Source organism: Ictalurus punctatus, chromosome 10, assembly GCF_001660625.3.
Source record: "Ictalurus punctatus breed USDA103 chromosome 10, Coco_2.0, whole genome shotgun sequence".
In the NCBI taxonomy this organism is placed as follows: domain Eukaryota; kingdom Metazoa; phylum Chordata; class Actinopteri; order Siluriformes; family Ictaluridae; genus Ictalurus; species Ictalurus punctatus.
Window position 1 is genome coordinate 4,148,071 of NC_030425.2, and position 17,230 is coordinate 4,165,300.

The 17,230-nt window shown below is 38.0% G+C and overlaps 1 protein-coding gene across 4 annotated transcripts in view; it reads left to right on the top strand.

The window, feature by feature from the left end:
- nr5a2 (nuclear receptor subfamily 5, group A, member 2) overlaps positions 1–17,230 on the top strand; it is a 50,718-nt gene that overhangs the window by 15,887 nt on the left and 17,601 nt on the right. For all 4 annotated transcript variants that reach the window (XM_017478710.3, XM_053683081.1, XM_017478713.3 and 1 more), the window contains 2 exons: positions 12,264–12,383; positions 16,709–16,856. In XM_017478710.3, the coding sequence (XP_017334199.1) occupies positions 12,264–12,383; positions 16,709–16,856 (268 nt within the window). The remainder of the gene's footprint in view (positions 1–12,263; positions 12,384–16,708; positions 16,857–17,230) is intronic.

The following is a 17,230-nucleotide window of genomic DNA, read 5'->3' on the forward strand; positions in this document are numbered from 1 at the left end:
AATTTACTTTGGTAAAATGCATTCAAGCACCTTTTTTCTCCCTCCCAATGTCTGACAGTCCAATTTTAGGAGTGTGGGTTAGAGACTATAATTTCCAACAGAGCCCATATCTACAGGAATTAATAAGGCGTTGCAGATGCGATCTGTGAACTTGAAGGCGATTTATATCTCTCCATTTCTCCTGAAGTACACCCATATGTGCACACACGCACACACACACACGCACACAAACACACACACACACACAACGTCTGGTAACAGCGTTTTGGGGCAGGTCAGTCGGGTACTCACTGACAAACAGCCCAGAAGATGCAGTCACAGATTTGTAATCATGTCCCTGGTCCATTGCGTTGCATCGCGTTGCTTTACATTACAGTGCAGTTTGGGGGGCTGTAGAGTGGATGAGCGAGGCACCAAGGGCAGGGGTGCATGCTGAAGGACAGGGGGGGAAACAGGTGGGAGGTTAATGGCCCCTGGACCGGATCCACCAAGCATTCAGACTTGATATATGGGCTCTGGGCCCAGTCGCGGGCGTAAGCTTTCAAAGATATATTATTTCATTTGAGGAGCAGCATTCTCATATCCCACATTTGTCCACTGATAGATGATATCCCCATGCTCACCGGCAGCCACAATTTGAGATGGCATGTGAGTTTTTGTAAGGCATGCTCCTGTACATATTTCTCTATCTTTCTTTCATGTTCTCTCTCTCTCTCTCTCTCTTTCTCTCTCTCGCTCTCTCTCTCTCTTTTATCCACGGACCTCTTCCACAGACGTTGTCAGGTACACACTGTCTCAGCTACAGGCTTATGGATTAGCAGGCCTTATTTCTATGTTTTTATATTACATGAGGAGAAAGGAAGCAAGTTGTAGAGGTCTGTGAATCATAAATGAGGCAGAATTTGTATGTATGAATTCTTGAGCAGCACAATGAATTAAATACCAGTGGATTGCACTAGACGATAAAGCATTAAAACAGTGCACATGCTTATTATTATTATTATTATATAAATTCCTTACTCGCAGTTTCCTTTTTGTTCCTTGCTGTAGTCGCTACACATAATTCAGTGATTGTTGTGGTCAGCTGTGAAGTGCATGTCTCCTGACTGCAGCGTCCCCCTGAAACAGCTGAGCACAGCTCGGGTGTCTCACTCCATCCCCAGAAAGCTGCTGCCGGGCCTCAGAGACACGGTTGAGCGGAGGAAGGAAGTGTGCACACTTGTTAAAAGAAAAGATTTAGGGTCCGAACTCCCTGCAGGGCTGTTGGAGGGACTCTGGAGATGACGGCGGATTGGGGTCTGCTCCTCCACTTGTTGCTTTGATGAGGGATAAAAGCTCGTCATGAACTCCAGGTTCTTGCCGAAGAGCTGACACACTCATCCAGCTCTCGTGCTATTCCTCAGACGAACATCTCAACATAGCTTGGAGGAGAGAAATCATTTCAGTGTTTTTTTTTTTGTTTGTTTTAAATGGAATTTAGTGTGTAGGTCTAGTAATCTGTCAGCTTTTTGCTTCTTAAGCAAATATGCGGAATAAAGGTTCAGCCTACAATGCCACAAGCACATTAATGCTGGATGAAGAGGATGTATTTGAGAATAAACAGATCTCCAAACGTAATAAATGGAAGGTACTGTAGTAGTAGCGAAAACAATGTTGAAAGAGAAATTGTCCTAATACTCCCTGTAGTGTGCCAATATTGAAATTCTTGCACGACTGTATTCTTTTCTTTAGAGTTCAAAGGTCCTTGTGGCCTCAATGCACCTCTGCTATTTTCGACTAAAGTTCATGAGAGCAACAATAAAAATGTCATTCGATAACTTGTCCCTTCTCCAACTACCCAAATATCACCTGACATATGGCACACTAATGTGCGCTACATTCACAAAGCCCCTATAGGTTTACACCTGTTCTTACTGACGGGATTAAAAATGAAGCTATAAAATGTGAAAAGTATTAAAAAAAAAATAAAAAATTCTAGTACTGTGGACTTGCTTTATATAAAACAGACATAGTTCACATTTCTCTCCTTAATGTATCTTTTTATTTCTTTTTAGATGAAAAAAAAAAAAACCCTGTTAAATCCAACCTGGTGGCTCTGTTCCTTGGCATGCGCTTGGGGTTCTTACATAGCTTTTAGTTTCGCAAATTGAAGTCCCACTTTCCTTCTCTGGCGTCCCTCGCTGATTAATTTTCAGCTTGTAATAGGTGCAGGTCCGAGGCTGACAGCCTCTGTCCACCACCTCTCTCTATTTGTCAGCAGTTGTCTTCGATGTCTATTTTTGCCATTTTTTTTCTGCCATCTATTCTGGACGTGCTGAAAGGGGCCAAACACAATAGATAAGTGTGCTGGTCGGAAAGGCTGGCACGCGGTTTAGGCTTACACTTATATTTAACCGGCGTACGGGCTTGGATTTGTGTTCTGCTGAATGCTATGTGTGTTTCAGCTGTGCAGTGTTATGCAGAGTTAAGACAAGGCGGGAGCTGCACGGACCTCAGAAAGGAGAGGACAAAGCCACCTGTTTATTATAGAGTTTTAAATCTCTGGGTCTTTTTTTTTTTTTCGGTCACTCGTTCAGTCTTTTGGCTGGAGTTGGGAAGTTGGCATGGTACTTTCTTAAATGGTTCCATACACATTACATACAGGGACATTTTTAAGCTATTACAACAGCATTCTCGCTTTATGGCAGATACTCAGAGAGGATGAAAGAGTGGGGGTTGTCGATTCCCGAAGCAACGTAGAAGTGAAATATTTAAAGTTCAAAACAGATAGATAGGGAAAGGACACAACGGTTTTCAAGTTCGACTCAGCTGTTATGATTTAAATGTGAGCTCTCTGTAACGCTTTATATATGAGGAGCTGCACGTGTGTTTTCCTTGGATGTATACACACTGCAATACTTCTAGCTGAAATGAAGTATCATAACCCCTCCTGTAATTAGACCACAGTGTGTCTAATGTTGCGCTGATGAGTAAAGTATAAATTTGAAAAACTGTAGCGATAAATGTAATGGATTGGATATTTTTTAAATACATCTGCTTCTACTGTTTTAAGATGATACTGTTGTAAGAGAGGAGTACCATGGGGTAGGTCAGTGCAGTACAGGATAAAAGTATGCAGCCCTGTAGAACAACACATGCGTAAAGGCATCATGCCGGCACTCAGACCGTCCAGCTGAATAATACAGGAGTCCCGGTCAGTCTGCCTTCATTCCCCTCCCCCAGCCAATCAGCAGTCATTTCCTTCTGTCCATCAACATGTCACACGAAAGTAATAAATATCGATAGCCAATAAAGACGGCCATAAATTGAAAAGGAAAAAAAAAACGAGGGAAAACACTATATGGGAAATAAAATCAAATGAAAATGTGGCGGTCAGACCGAGCGTGGGAGCGCGTGTGTGTTTGTGTGTTGTGGATTGAGCACCAGCGGTGGATCGATAGCCAGTCGATGCACTGCACAGAACTCATTTTGAATTTTGGAGAGCATTATTTTCTCACTGCGCTTTGGCAGGAGGTGAGATGGAGAGGCACAGTGTGTTTGTGTGTGTTTGTGTGTGTGTGTGTGTGTGTGTGGTTTTACTTCAGGGAGTTCTTGCTCCCTTGACTTCATGTATATTAGGAGACTAATGTTCAGCTGAATAATTGATTAGACTCTGCTCTGTTTTTGATAATTAGTTGATAGGTTCTTAGCTTTAAGCTCTCCGATCCACAGTAAGAGATTTTCAGACTCTTACTATTTCATTGTTTTGTTTTGTTTTTTTGTTTGGTTGGTTTGTTTATTTTTTCCCCCTCAAAAATATGGTATGTGCATGCCATAGAGGAACAACAATGCTCAAGAGCTCAGATGTACTTCTCATAACCTCTTTCCAGTCTTTCTTTCTGCTCCTGCTCTTTCTCTCCATGTAAGGAAGCTGACGTCTGCCAGTGCAGCTCAGGACAACTATAAGGAAATACGTGGGAAAATTCTAAATATATTTGTTAACCGTGTTCATTTATAATCACCTACTTTTTTCCTACATGTTTTTAGTCCGGTTTTTAAGGTCATAGGTGTGAATATAGGTTTATTATGTAGTTTGAAGTCAACTGTTTTAATCTATTTCTCTTTCCAGACACTGTAGCTAAATAGCAGGGTCGGGAGGGTTACTTTAAAAATGTATTCCGTTACAGTTACAAATTACTTTATAAAAAATGTAATCAGTAACGTAATCCAAGTATCACAATATGTAATAAACTAATGTAAGCTGATTTATTTTTGGATTCCTTCAACGTCACATATGTAACTAATGTCAAGAGAAAAGCGATATGATCTAAATTACTTTATTTCGAGCTGATTTTAAGCGTAAAACCATGTTTGGATTTGTTTGAATAAAATTAATATCTGAATAAAAGATCATTGTCAATGATGCGTTACATCATTGACAATGTAACGTTACATCACAAAAGCGTTTCAGAGAACAATTTGTGTTCATTTCTACCAAATTAACTTTTGAGGTTGCTCATGTGAGCCACGACTGGCAAGAGAGAACCAGAACTATAATCAAGCAGCCGTGTATAATGTTAAAAGATTAATTTCTATGGTTTTAAATGAAATATATATATATATATATATATATATATATATATATATATATATATATATATATATATATATATATATATATATATATAATCCTGATAGTATTCCCATTTTTTTTTTTTTTTTACAAAATGTACCTGTAATTTGATTACTTTGTTTGTTGACGTGACTGTAACGGATTACAGTTACCAGTTTTTTTGTATCCTGATCATGTAACGCTGTTACATGTATTCCGTTATTTCCGTTATTTAGTCCAATTATTTTTATACAGTGAGGTGTTGCATTTATTAAATTAGATACCGATTGTTAATTTAACATGATCAGTATGACATTATTAAAGAATTTCAGGTTTTGAATATTGTTTAATTTCCCGATGTATGCTTTATTCATCAGAAATAAGTAATGAGAATGATTTAACATTTCAAATGTATTAGTCATAGGCATTGAGCTCGGTCTTGGTCATTCCTGTCGCTATTGTTTTATTTCATACTGCACTACCGTATTTCTCTGCATGAATACGCCGGTTTACACACAGGTCACAGGTCACACAGATCAGCCTTCCGTAAAGCCTTATCTCAGCTGTTCTAGGAGAAAATATACAACTGGTCTCAGGTCATCTCATAGTCTAGCAAAGATTACTACTACTGTTTATTGTTTTCTGGCTGCTATAACATGAAGGCAGGCGCTGGAGGCTGCGATCGAACGCAGTGGGTTTTACAGGTCAAGGGTCAGTCTGACGAGTCTGTTAATGTGGTCAGCGTGGGAACTGATCAATCTCCCTCCTTCTGAGGTGGGGCCAATCAGAATCCTCAGTTTAACAATGGAGCAGACCAGGATCCCTGGCTCTGAACATATCTGAACATATATACCCCGTATATACCTGGTAGAAAAAATAATAATAAAATAAATAAATAACATCCTGCCCTCAGTATTAGTTTTGAGAATCAGATTTTATTTTCCCTATTTCTGCATTTTTTTCCAGTGAAAGTAAAATACCAAAATGACATCGAACTGTGCATGTTTATGTAGAGTACATCAAATCTACAGGCCCCTAACGGCTGCTCAAAGCTGATGTCTATGTCATAATTTGCTAACAGATCGTTTGACCCGAGCTGGACCTCTGTGAGCAACTCTGTGAGCGTCCGCTGGTAACCTGATTTAGCATTGTTATTGAACACGTGATGTTCTCTATATTCCTTATGTATATGATGATGGTACCACTTAAAAACCATAGAGATGGCTTTGTATCTCAATTCATATGAACAGTTATGCTATGATGGCTCAGGGCTACAATTGCCACGAGCAGTTTGTACTGAACAGTGGATAAGTTCAACACAACAGACTTGATGTGAAAACTGTAATGAATTTCCTGGTTACACAATGGCACTGTTTGACCATGTAGTATTAGCACACTTATAGAAGGGATTTATTTATAATCGCACTATCCGGTGTCACCCAGATGAGTCTGGTTCCTCTCAAGGTTTCTTCATCATATGAGGTTGTTTTTCCTTAACACCGTCTCCTCTGGCTTGCTCATTGGGTCTAAATTCATGCATTTAAAATATATAATCCTGACTTCATATATTTCCGTAAAGCTGATTTGGGACAATGTCGATTGTTCAACAAATTAAACTGAATTAAATTGAATGGAATATCAGGCACATTAAGAGTAATAACTGAAACTCAGTGAAACCAAGAGAAAGTGAGATCTTAGGCTGGTCTCCAGAGGACTCTGAGTATAGAGAAATGTGGTCACAGTGACGGGTGGCCACCTGCTGCTCAAAGTCCCAGAGTGCTTATCACCTCGAGCTGTGGACGCAGGGGAGCAAACAGAGGCCTTGGCATGATAAACATGCATAGAGATTTCCACTGGATCAGGGAAACAAGAGGCCACATGAACTCTCAGTCCTGAGCATCTGTGGCATTATATACCAAAGCCTTGTGGATTTCTGCTTCATACTAACTGGTTCTCTGAGTTGCCTCCTGGGACTGTAGGAACCTTTTTTTTTTTTTTTTTACAGTCAAGGATAAAATACATTGTAATTACCAGGGCTCTGAATAATTAAGCACCCATAGGTGATATGACAAAAAAAGAGGACATTTCTATGTTATACAATGCGTATCACGATATGTAATTTAGCTAACACTATAATAATTTACTAAAACAGTAGTAAAATAAACAAAAAAACGTTAAACTGTCTTTGATGGTACTTTTCTTTAATGCTTACGAAGACAAAGAAGATTAGAGTTTTTTTTTTTTTTTTAAATTACATCAAATCAATGACATCCATTCTGTACCATTTTATTTTGTAAAGATTAAAAACATTAAAAATATGCATCACTTATACCAACACTATCTCGGAAAAGTGTATCGCATAATCATTTATCACGATATCGATATTATATCGATATATCGCCCAGCCCTACCATAGATATTTATGAGTCATGAAATTTCATTTTCATACTCACTGTACTCACTGTTTGCAATAAAATGGGATAGTGTAGTACAGATTAGAAAAGTAATTCTCCTACCATTAATCTATACGACATCCACTCACCATGAAAAAATTAATTTGCGTCAAAAGGTGGAAAGGAAGTGTATGTGAAGGCGGACGAACAGATGTCCACTGAAGATGACTCAAAGCTCCTGCGCCGTCCTACAGTCTCATTGAAGTGACTTCAAACCCCACCCGTAGGTTTCCCCAGCAGCCACACTAATCCACATCCAAGAAGTCAAAAGGATTCATGTGCCATTTCTTTTTTTCCCCCCCCTCTTGTCTTTATGTAAATGTCATTTTGGGACAGTCGTTTGTGATTCCATTAATCTGGTCATTAAGGCACTTCAAATAAAAAAAAGCTACTTATTAAAAGCAGTTCCAGCTGTGTACCCTCATTATTCTCTCTTAACAATGCTTGTGGCACTCTACCAAAAAACATGAAGAGGGAGAAAGATAGCCGGGTTTTGGCAATTTGGTGCATGCACCATTATCATCATTCAGGACTTCATTTACACTCGAAAATCACTGAGCATACCATGCACTTAATCACTGTAGCTTTTGTTTTAAAGAAACATTTCCATAATTCCTATAGAGTGTAGTGAAGTATGGTTGTAGATAAAGGCTATCCAGCTGATTGAGACATTGGTATCAATGCCTGAATTACTGTAACGGTGATAAATGGTTTCTTTGCTGATCTTTCACGGCAAGTACTGAGAGAAAGTTGTTCGTAAAAGCACTGGTGATTTTGAAATATTAAAAGAGCTCTGTTTAAACAAAGCCGATCTATGATCCGGATTTGGAGGTGTGATGACAATAAGTGTGTACAATAATTCCCATCATTCCAATGCTTCAGTAGTGGATATTATTGTGGATTTTTTTATTGATCGGAAAAAAACTGTAGCCATGAATTTGGGACTTTTTCGTCAAATCCATCACTTAGGTTTTTGAGAATTAAGCCCCGGGTTATAAAGACCTTTGCGCAGTTGCAGTTTACTCACTGTGCTGAAAATATAGATAGCACAGAATAATACGTTAATTTGAAGATGCAGATAGGTGAGGGAGATCTGAAATATCTGCTGGAGAAAGAAGGAAAAGAGAAGGCTGACAAAGAAAAGACAGAAACCACAGTAGAGGTGCAATTTTCTGTCTCTTTGTCCTATCTCCTTCAGTCTCCTAAGCTTAATGGACTTCCCCGCTGCCCCGTGGCATTCTGGTCCTTGCTTAATGATCCAAAAAGACAGGCCATGCCTTAGATTTAAGGGGACAGACCTTCCTGACGACATCTTTTTTTTTAAATTGTCTAAAAAAAAAAAAATCGGGGCAAATGACAGATTTCTTTGAAGCCTTGGCAGATGCTTGACTTACTCGACAGGCATTTGTAGTGATCTCTCACAAGCATAAAATTTTGGAGACAGGACTGTGCTGTAGATGTTTTGGCGCCTCTGTTCATGCTGGTCTTTTACATAGAGTAAATGTACGCAGTATGTGCGGGAGTTTTGAACCGAAACAGTTCAAAAGACTTGTAAAAGAGGTGCCGTGGTGAATCTTTGACTGTGTTGAATGACTCAGGATGGTGAATTGCCTTGTTCTGAAGTATTGTAGCTTCAGTGTTTGTAGTTGATGGTTTAGCTTTTGGGTAGCTTATCTTAGCAGCTGCTTTCTGAGTTTGTTATGACTGCAATATTGAAATCAAATTTTTAGTCAAAATACTCAGACGGGGGTGCTGATGCTGATGGCACCTCTCAAGGCAATGAGATAAAAGGATCTAGGGTTGTTCTTTGCCTAGAGGAAATGGTGGTTAATTTTTTTTGTTGTTGTTTCTTTTCTGAGTAAGTGCTTTCTTTTCAAATACCTCGAAGTGTCTCTTTCTTTGGTTTTTAATTTTTTTATTTACGCGGTTCACCCCATATGCCAACAGGTGAGTATCAGAAGCACAAACATTTTCCGTTGACACTCTTGATAAGACGATGTTTGCATGGAACTGGATGAAAGGGACGGAAGAGTTTCATTTTTTTCCCCCCTCATTTCTCATGTCCTCTGGTCAGCATGCTCCTGGCTACACTGTGTAATCATTGATGCCCTGAGCCATGAGAGCCACACAACAGCGACACAATGGTGCTGTTGTTCCCAGAGCTTGGCTTCCAGGTGAAGCACGTCACATCAGGTTCCCACAATCGCAGGAGCCAGGGAACATCATCACATAGCACCGAAATAATCACAGCCCGATAAACGTAGTGTAGAGTAACACCTCTGTACAAACAGGTTAATTAGCAGCCGGGGGCAGCGGTAACACGGCAGGTGAGAAAGACAACAGCTGATGTGTGTTTGTCTGAGTTCAAACGAGATTACTGATGGAACGAAGGTGTTAGAAGGAGGATGAAGCCCGGTCAAATGAAAGGCAGTAAGGCTGCTGGAACGTGCAGGGGACATTTTTAGGAAATATTTTTGCATAAATCTGAAAGAGAAAAGCAGAAAGACCGGCAGCCTGGTTTCAAGTAGAAAAAAAGGTTCAAATTAGCACGTATAAACTGTCAAATTTTTAATTCTCATAAGGAACCTTCTAGAAAAATGGACAATTACTATACAGATAAACTGATAGAATATTTTACAGTATTATGCTACACAGACGTAATGTAAAATATTATAATAATGAAATTGACCATTTGGTTCATTTCACAGTAAATTATTATTATTTTTTTATATTACAATAAAACTTGTTAATTCTATCAGTTAAGTATCAATTATTATTGTTACAAAGCAGCAAAAATGATATACTACACTAATTCTTAAAAAAACAAACAAACAGGTAATTACTGTTATTTTATAGACATTTACCAAAACAAGTGTTAACTTTTGTTTTACCAATAACATTTTGTAATTTACAATTTAATAAAAATTTTAAAAAGAAAGAAAGAAGAGCAACTAGTGAATACAGCAGATTTGAGAAGGGAAAATAGTTTATTTAGATGTACTGTATACTCAGATGAGTCATGTATGCTTTAAACTAATAAGATGTACTTTTGAAATGATGTCAATATATGTAAAATGTATCTCCTCGAATATTACTACAGATCTACTAATACAACGAAAACGTAAGTTAAAAAATGAACACAATTGTTTTTTTGTTTGTTTGTTTGTTTGTTTGTTTGTTTTTGCACTAGTACTAGGCACATAGAAAGTAACTTGTTGGATCACTATGGGTTTTTTTAAATTATTTTTTTACATCGCACAATGTCTATACAAACCGACTCACATGCCATTCGAAGAAGCTCACAAGAACGCATTATAAAACTAAACGCAAAGCGGAAATATGTGTATATACACAACCATTAACCAGATAGGTGATAAGGAAAACAGGTAAGGGAGATAAATAGATGGGGAGAAAAAAAACAACGAACGTGAAAATAAAAGAAGGAGGACGAAATTAACCAAAAAAATACAGAAAGACATAAAATCAGAACTCAGACTAGGAGCAGTGATGGCATATTGCTGTGAATGTGCACATTACATACTGAATAAAATTATTATTCTTTTTTTTTTTTAAATAACACTCTTCCTGATTCCAAAAATATTCTGACCGTTCCGCACCTTCTCCCGCAGTTATTTTTGCATGCAGGAGTCTGCCGTGCTTTCTAATGAACTTAATTCGATTTATTTCCCAAAATATAAACAAATGATTCATTTAGCCCTGACTAAAGTATTTACTGAAGACGAATGGATGAAAGCAGTAAATGAGCCACCATGTTCAATACACCATGTTAATAAACCTTCCCTTTTTCTTTTTTTTTTTTTTTTGCTGCAAACTTTTGGCTTCACTGGAGACTCCTTATGCATGTGTTTTTTTTTTGTTTTTTGTTTTTTTGTTTTTTCAATTGACAGATTTAATGTGAAAAACTTTACTACTGATTGTTTATTCCAACTGGATTGCATGGAGTAAGCAAACACTAATACTAATAATAATACACTGCCACTCTTCTGTAGAGTCACGCAATCTGCTCACGATTAAATAATTTCTTACCTGCATAAATGTGAACTCAAATGTGGCAGTTAGCTCAGGTAGGGAAAGTTCATAGATAACCCTCAACATTAGGACACTCGTGAAAGAGTTTACGAGAAGAGATTCTTTATGTGGAAAGAACTGAAAGCACAATAAAAGTATTTCTATATGAATGGATTTCATTATCTAACAAGCATTATTATTTGTTTAGAGTTTGATGAAGACTAGAAATGATTATCAAGATAACCAAAAAGCTAACCTAACAATCAACCACACAGTCCCTAGAAATAATGTTATTGCATCTAGTTACTTTATTCAAGTTATTATAGCTGGTTATTTAAGACTCAGAGAAGAAAAAAATTATTCCAGACTCAGTAATATCAGAGGGAAGATTATTCCCCTCCCCCCTTTTTAGATACCATTTATTAATTAAATTACTTAGCAAATTTCTTTGTGATTTTTATTTGTATTAATTTATTTTAATTTGGCAACAAATTCTGTTAAATTATAGCCAAAGAGTACATATTGTAATACTATAAATCTGTTTCATGGCACCATTTTATAACTAAAATAAAGCCATATCTTTCAGTGAAAACATGCTGGGTTTTTTTTTGTGAATTCACAGGGTTTTTAGCATATAAACATAAAAAGGATAAGTAAATATGACTTAAAACTTCATCAGATTTATAAAAGTGATAAAAGTAGACAAAGAGACCCAACTTAACAAATGAGAGAAAAATATTATTTGGTCGTTTATTTATTGAGGAAAAATGATCCAATATTACAGATCTGTGAGTGAACCTGTGCTTTCTGGCGTGACCCCCTGTTGTCTTCATTTGTTTAATTGGGCTACCTTTGTCTACTTTTAGGACTGGTGTGAACATCTGATGAGGTTTTAAGGTCATATTTATGCAGATAATATAGAACATTCACACACTTTCAAGCACCAATGTAAGCACTGGGGAGCTCTTGATTCAGATCCTGGATTGATGTGAAAAATAAGCGTGGAGTTCTTTCATTTAGCGTTCCTGAAAGTACAGGAGTACATGGCCCTCACTTCACTTTTAGAGGTTCTTTTCCATTTCTTCAGGTCGACTTGAATTTGAATTTGGCATTGAAGTAGACTTGGAATCAAATTCCAGAGAAGTAAACTATGCCGACATACTGTTTTTTTTTTCTCGGATTCCTTTCAGGTTGATGACCAAATGAAACTTCTCCAAAACTGCTGGAGCGAGCTTCTCATCCTTGACCACATTTTCCGACAGGTGATGCACACCAAGGAGGGCTCCATCCTGCTGGTTACAGGGCAACAGGTGAGTTGGAGGTCCATACGGTTCCTCTTACTCGAGCACTTTTGCTTTTGCACTCCACCTCCCTATAGAGCTCATCAGGCCTCTCGTCAGTGTGGATCAACACCCTTTAAAGTCCTATCGACTGGCCATGTCTGTGCAGTCACTACTCCATTAAAAATAGATTACACTTATAGGTATGAGTTAATGTGATCAGAATAATCAATTGTGCATTTCTTATCAAGTCAGCAGAGTCCGAATAAATAAAACAGCTGGTTAAGCATGCGTGAGCCATCGCGCTTTGCTCTGAGAGAGGAAGAGAGAAGAGGGAAGAAGCTGTGATTTACTTTGCCGGTCTCTTAGGAACAGCGGTGGGTGGATGCCTCAGGCTTTGCTCAAGTTCTCAACACAGGGGGTCCTTTCATTGCATATAGAACACACACACACACACACACACACACACACACACAAAGAGTCACACTCAAAATGTTTAAATTGCTCATTATAACTAGATCATTGCGCTCCCTGTCTGCCAGTAGAACGTGCGATTTTAATTATTAATCTTTTTTATTCCCACCTTTCAACAAAATGCTCAAAAATCAACTCATAAATATTAAAGTTACAGAAACATTTGCTGATCAGCCTCGCTCCACAGCCACTAGACAGACCGTATGTCAGGATCGAGAACCGAAAATGGATCCAATCGCAACTTTAATTCAATGTGGAACAAATGATACGTTGGTTTTCCCCACCGGATCCTCAGTGGTGCACTTATCTACACTTTGACTGTGCAGCAGGAGCCACAACGTCGTCTCCGAACAGCTGTGTGAATGCTTTAGCATTAAATGATTGGAGTCATGAACAACATGGCAGTAGTGATATTAAAAACATAATGGAAAGAAGCCTAATTTTATTTTAAAACTTTATTTTTCCCCTCACTGATTTCAGTGAATATTTTGTGTAGAATAATAGCACTGAGCCTCTCTGTGTACTGTCTAACAAGGTTGGAGCCTCTTATAAAAGCATACTGGTCCACAACTCCATACAAAACATTTACCGATTAATTACTTAAGTGCAATTCAGTTCAGACCACATGTTGTTTGTTAATAGGTTCCAAATCTGGAGACTGAGCTGAGACTGAGCACTGAATTTGCTCCCGTTTTGTGTTGAAAGTGCTTTTGTTTCCCCCATGGTGATGGGTTTACACGAGCACGTGTAAACCGATTCATTTTACCCTGAAGGACATGGTTAAAGACAAAAATAGAAGAGGCAAAATTTTCAATTATTCGTTGATTTATATTCATTTAAAAATATTATTTAGATGTAATTTTGTCAGAAAATGTTAAAAATGTGAGTTTAAAAAAATTTGTTTGTGAGGAAAATCTGAATTATTCTTTCATTGTATGTTTAATTTTCATGATAAATCGTACCCCTTTCCTGTTAAAGGTGGCGGTCATTGTGGACTTGACGTTTGTTAGTAGTTTCCTCTGTGCAATATTGCGAGTCCTGTTACATACAAGTCTTTAAGCCTCACTGTGAGGTCGGATAATCTCTGTGGTTAGTGAGTTCTGCCTGGTCACTAGTCTCTGTATTGTCTGGTGAGGGCTGACTGAGAGCAACAGGGTACGTGCGGGAGGCTGTGTCTCATTTGCATATTTTGGCTAATGAACAGCTGGTGTTGAAAGAGCCTGTGGGGAGAGAAACAGAAAACACGTGTCTTATTGCGTCCTATTATTCTACCAAAGGCCAGGACTGACAGCCAGGTCACATACACGCACACACACACACACACACACACACACACACACACACACACACACACACACACACACACACCCCCACCCCCACCCCAACCATTCCCACTAATTTAAACATAGCTTCACTCTTTGCTTTTCTTTTTATCATTTTATCATTCTTGGCCCTGAAAGATACAGACTCCTTGACCTTCGGAGGAATTCAAATCAGAGAGTATTTTATAATCAAATATAGTATATACGGTGCTTTGTCTTTTCTCAAGATCACGATCAAGCAGTGACGGAGTTGTGTTGAGAGTGTTGGCAAAATTTGAAAATATACTCATAGATGCATTACTCTGCATTACTGCATGCATCCAGCATTTGGACATTTTAGTGATTTATTCGCACTCCCCCAATCCTCCCCAACTCCAAACAAAGAGAAAAAAAACACCAAATAAATAAATAACTCCCATAATTGATCCAAAATATAGCTTTTAAATATTCTGGATAGATATATTTAATAGCTATAGATATACCTCTACTGCATGAATTATATATATATATATATATATATATATATATATATATATATATATATATATATATATATATAAACAGTGTGCAATGGTGGAAAGTATCATATAGTCAAAAGTAACACAGAAATGTTTGAGATTACATTTACTGCATCTTCCAGACTGTAGGTTGCTGAGTTTTGTTTTTTGTTTGTTTGTTTTTTGCCACCTTAAACACATAAAAGTTACATCTTCTAGAAAGGAATTACAGTTGTAAAAAGTATGTGGACGGATATGGATTTACTCACTCAAAATGCATACAAAAATTTGGTCCAAACTTGTTTTGGGTGAAGTATCTTTTTCATTCTTTCTCTTGAAACATACAATTTAGAGCATAAGGTGTAGTTGCAAAATGTCTGAAATTACAAGTTTTTCCTCGAGAAGCCTGTGTGTGTGTTTTTTTTTTGTTTGTTTTTTTTTTTTGCTTTGTAGGCCTGTTTGAATTCATGAATGTACATATCTCAGTTCCTTTATCACATGTTATTGCCATATGGCAACAATTACATTTGACCATTTAACAGAATACTCTAAATATGTAAACTTGTTTAAATGACAAAACATGGATGTTAACTTAGATAGTGACCCCCCCCCCCCCCCCCCCTCCCCCTTTTAAGTAGTTTTGTCTAATGATTGAAATATTAATAAAATTTTGAGAGCCCTCTGGGGATGACCTTCAGCATACCATGTGACTGCAGAAAATGAAGTGAAAACAGCACTTCCTGGTCATCTGACATGGTTTTCCCACCTTTTCCAGCTACATATGAAAATAGTACTTTTGTATTATTACCTATCAGAAAATAAAATGTTGAAACACATTTATCGTTAACACAATTTTATATATATATATATATATATATATATATATATATATATATATATATATATATATATATATATATATATATATATATATGTGTCTTTTAAATATATATATATATATATATATATATATATATATATATATATATATATTTAAAAGACACATTTATTTATTTATTTATTTTCAATTTTAAATGCTTCTGGATGTATTTTATTACAAGCAACATTTTAATATTACTTGTTAATATAATAAGGAATAACTAGTGTGAATTCTCTAGACCGGACTTAAATATATCATTCATCATATTTACACAATAAATAAATTAGGGTCTACCTGCATTTTTTAATTGCAAATCTAGCTCCAAGGAAGACTGCCCTACTCTTAGGAGGCCAGCCGTCTACCTACCTCCAGAAACCCTGGCACAGTCAATTATGGTAATGAATTGTCAATAAATATAAAAATTTAATATGGCCTGCTTACAGTGAGTGGCAGCTAAGGACTTGCCTCCAAGACAAATTTGCTGCTGCTGCAGATATTAAGTGCACCTGAAAGGGGAGGGCTGGGCCTGCTAGCCTGGGGGACCTGCATGCTTGTGCATCTCCAGACCCCCCCTTTGTCTGGAGTGAGGGAGCGAGGGTCCAACAGTCCGCACACTGGGGATAAAGAGAAACGTGCTGCTTTTCCCCTGTTTATTTTGATGTTGATTATCATTCCATCCTCACTCCTGTGCACTGTCTCTGCTGTGCTGAGAGCACACACATATGTGCATGCACACACACACACACACACACACACACACACACACACCCACACACACACACACTCGCACATACATACAAACTGGCTGTACTTGCACTTAGGTGCGTGGGACAAGGTAGGCTTGGTAAAGGTTAGCATGCAAGAGAAACCGGATATTCATATGCCTTCACCTATGTCTCTTTGTCATCATATTCTCTACCTGCCCACTCGCACCCCCAGGCCTTCCATGATCAGTCTTACCCTTTAGCCGACACCTATTTTCTCAGGCTTTTCGACTACTCTTTGAAAACTCTTGATGTTTGTCGTGTAATTGTTGGTTGCTTATTGCCGTTGGATGCAAGAAAAGTCATTGACTCATATACACTAATGAAAAATGATGCCTGTTAACTGCATGTTCAAGCACAGCGCTGTTGAAGCAGACCACTTACCTTTACAATCTGTTTGCGTACTCTTCCCCTTCAGGTGGATTATGCGCTAATTGCGTCTCAAGCTGGGGCCACACTCAACAACCTCCTGAGTCGGGCGCAGGAGCTGGTGAGCAAGCTGCGCTCCCTTCAGCTGGATCAGAGAGAGTTCGTCTGCCTCAAGTTCCTGGTGCTGTTTAGTCTAGGTGAGTTGTTGAAAGAAGGGAATGCTTGCTCCCAAGCTTCCTGGTGGACTTTGGGAAAATCCCAGAGACGGCCGTCTTCTCCCCGCCTATCCATGTCTGATAAACCTAGTGCCTGTTATTCATACCACTGCCTCAGACTCCCTGCCTCGTACTCTTGAGTCTGTAGAGGTCACCCATCTAGGACTCCGATCCTAGAAATGATGACGTAACTACAACTCCAACAGCTATGATGTTTACTAATGCTCTAATTTAAGTTTGAATGAGTGTTATAGAAATCAGATGCAGTGCATTTAAACCTGACTCATCTTAGCCGGGCCTTGTATTGACCTTTTATGTAAAAGTGCCTTGATATGGATTTTAGCACTCAAAAATGG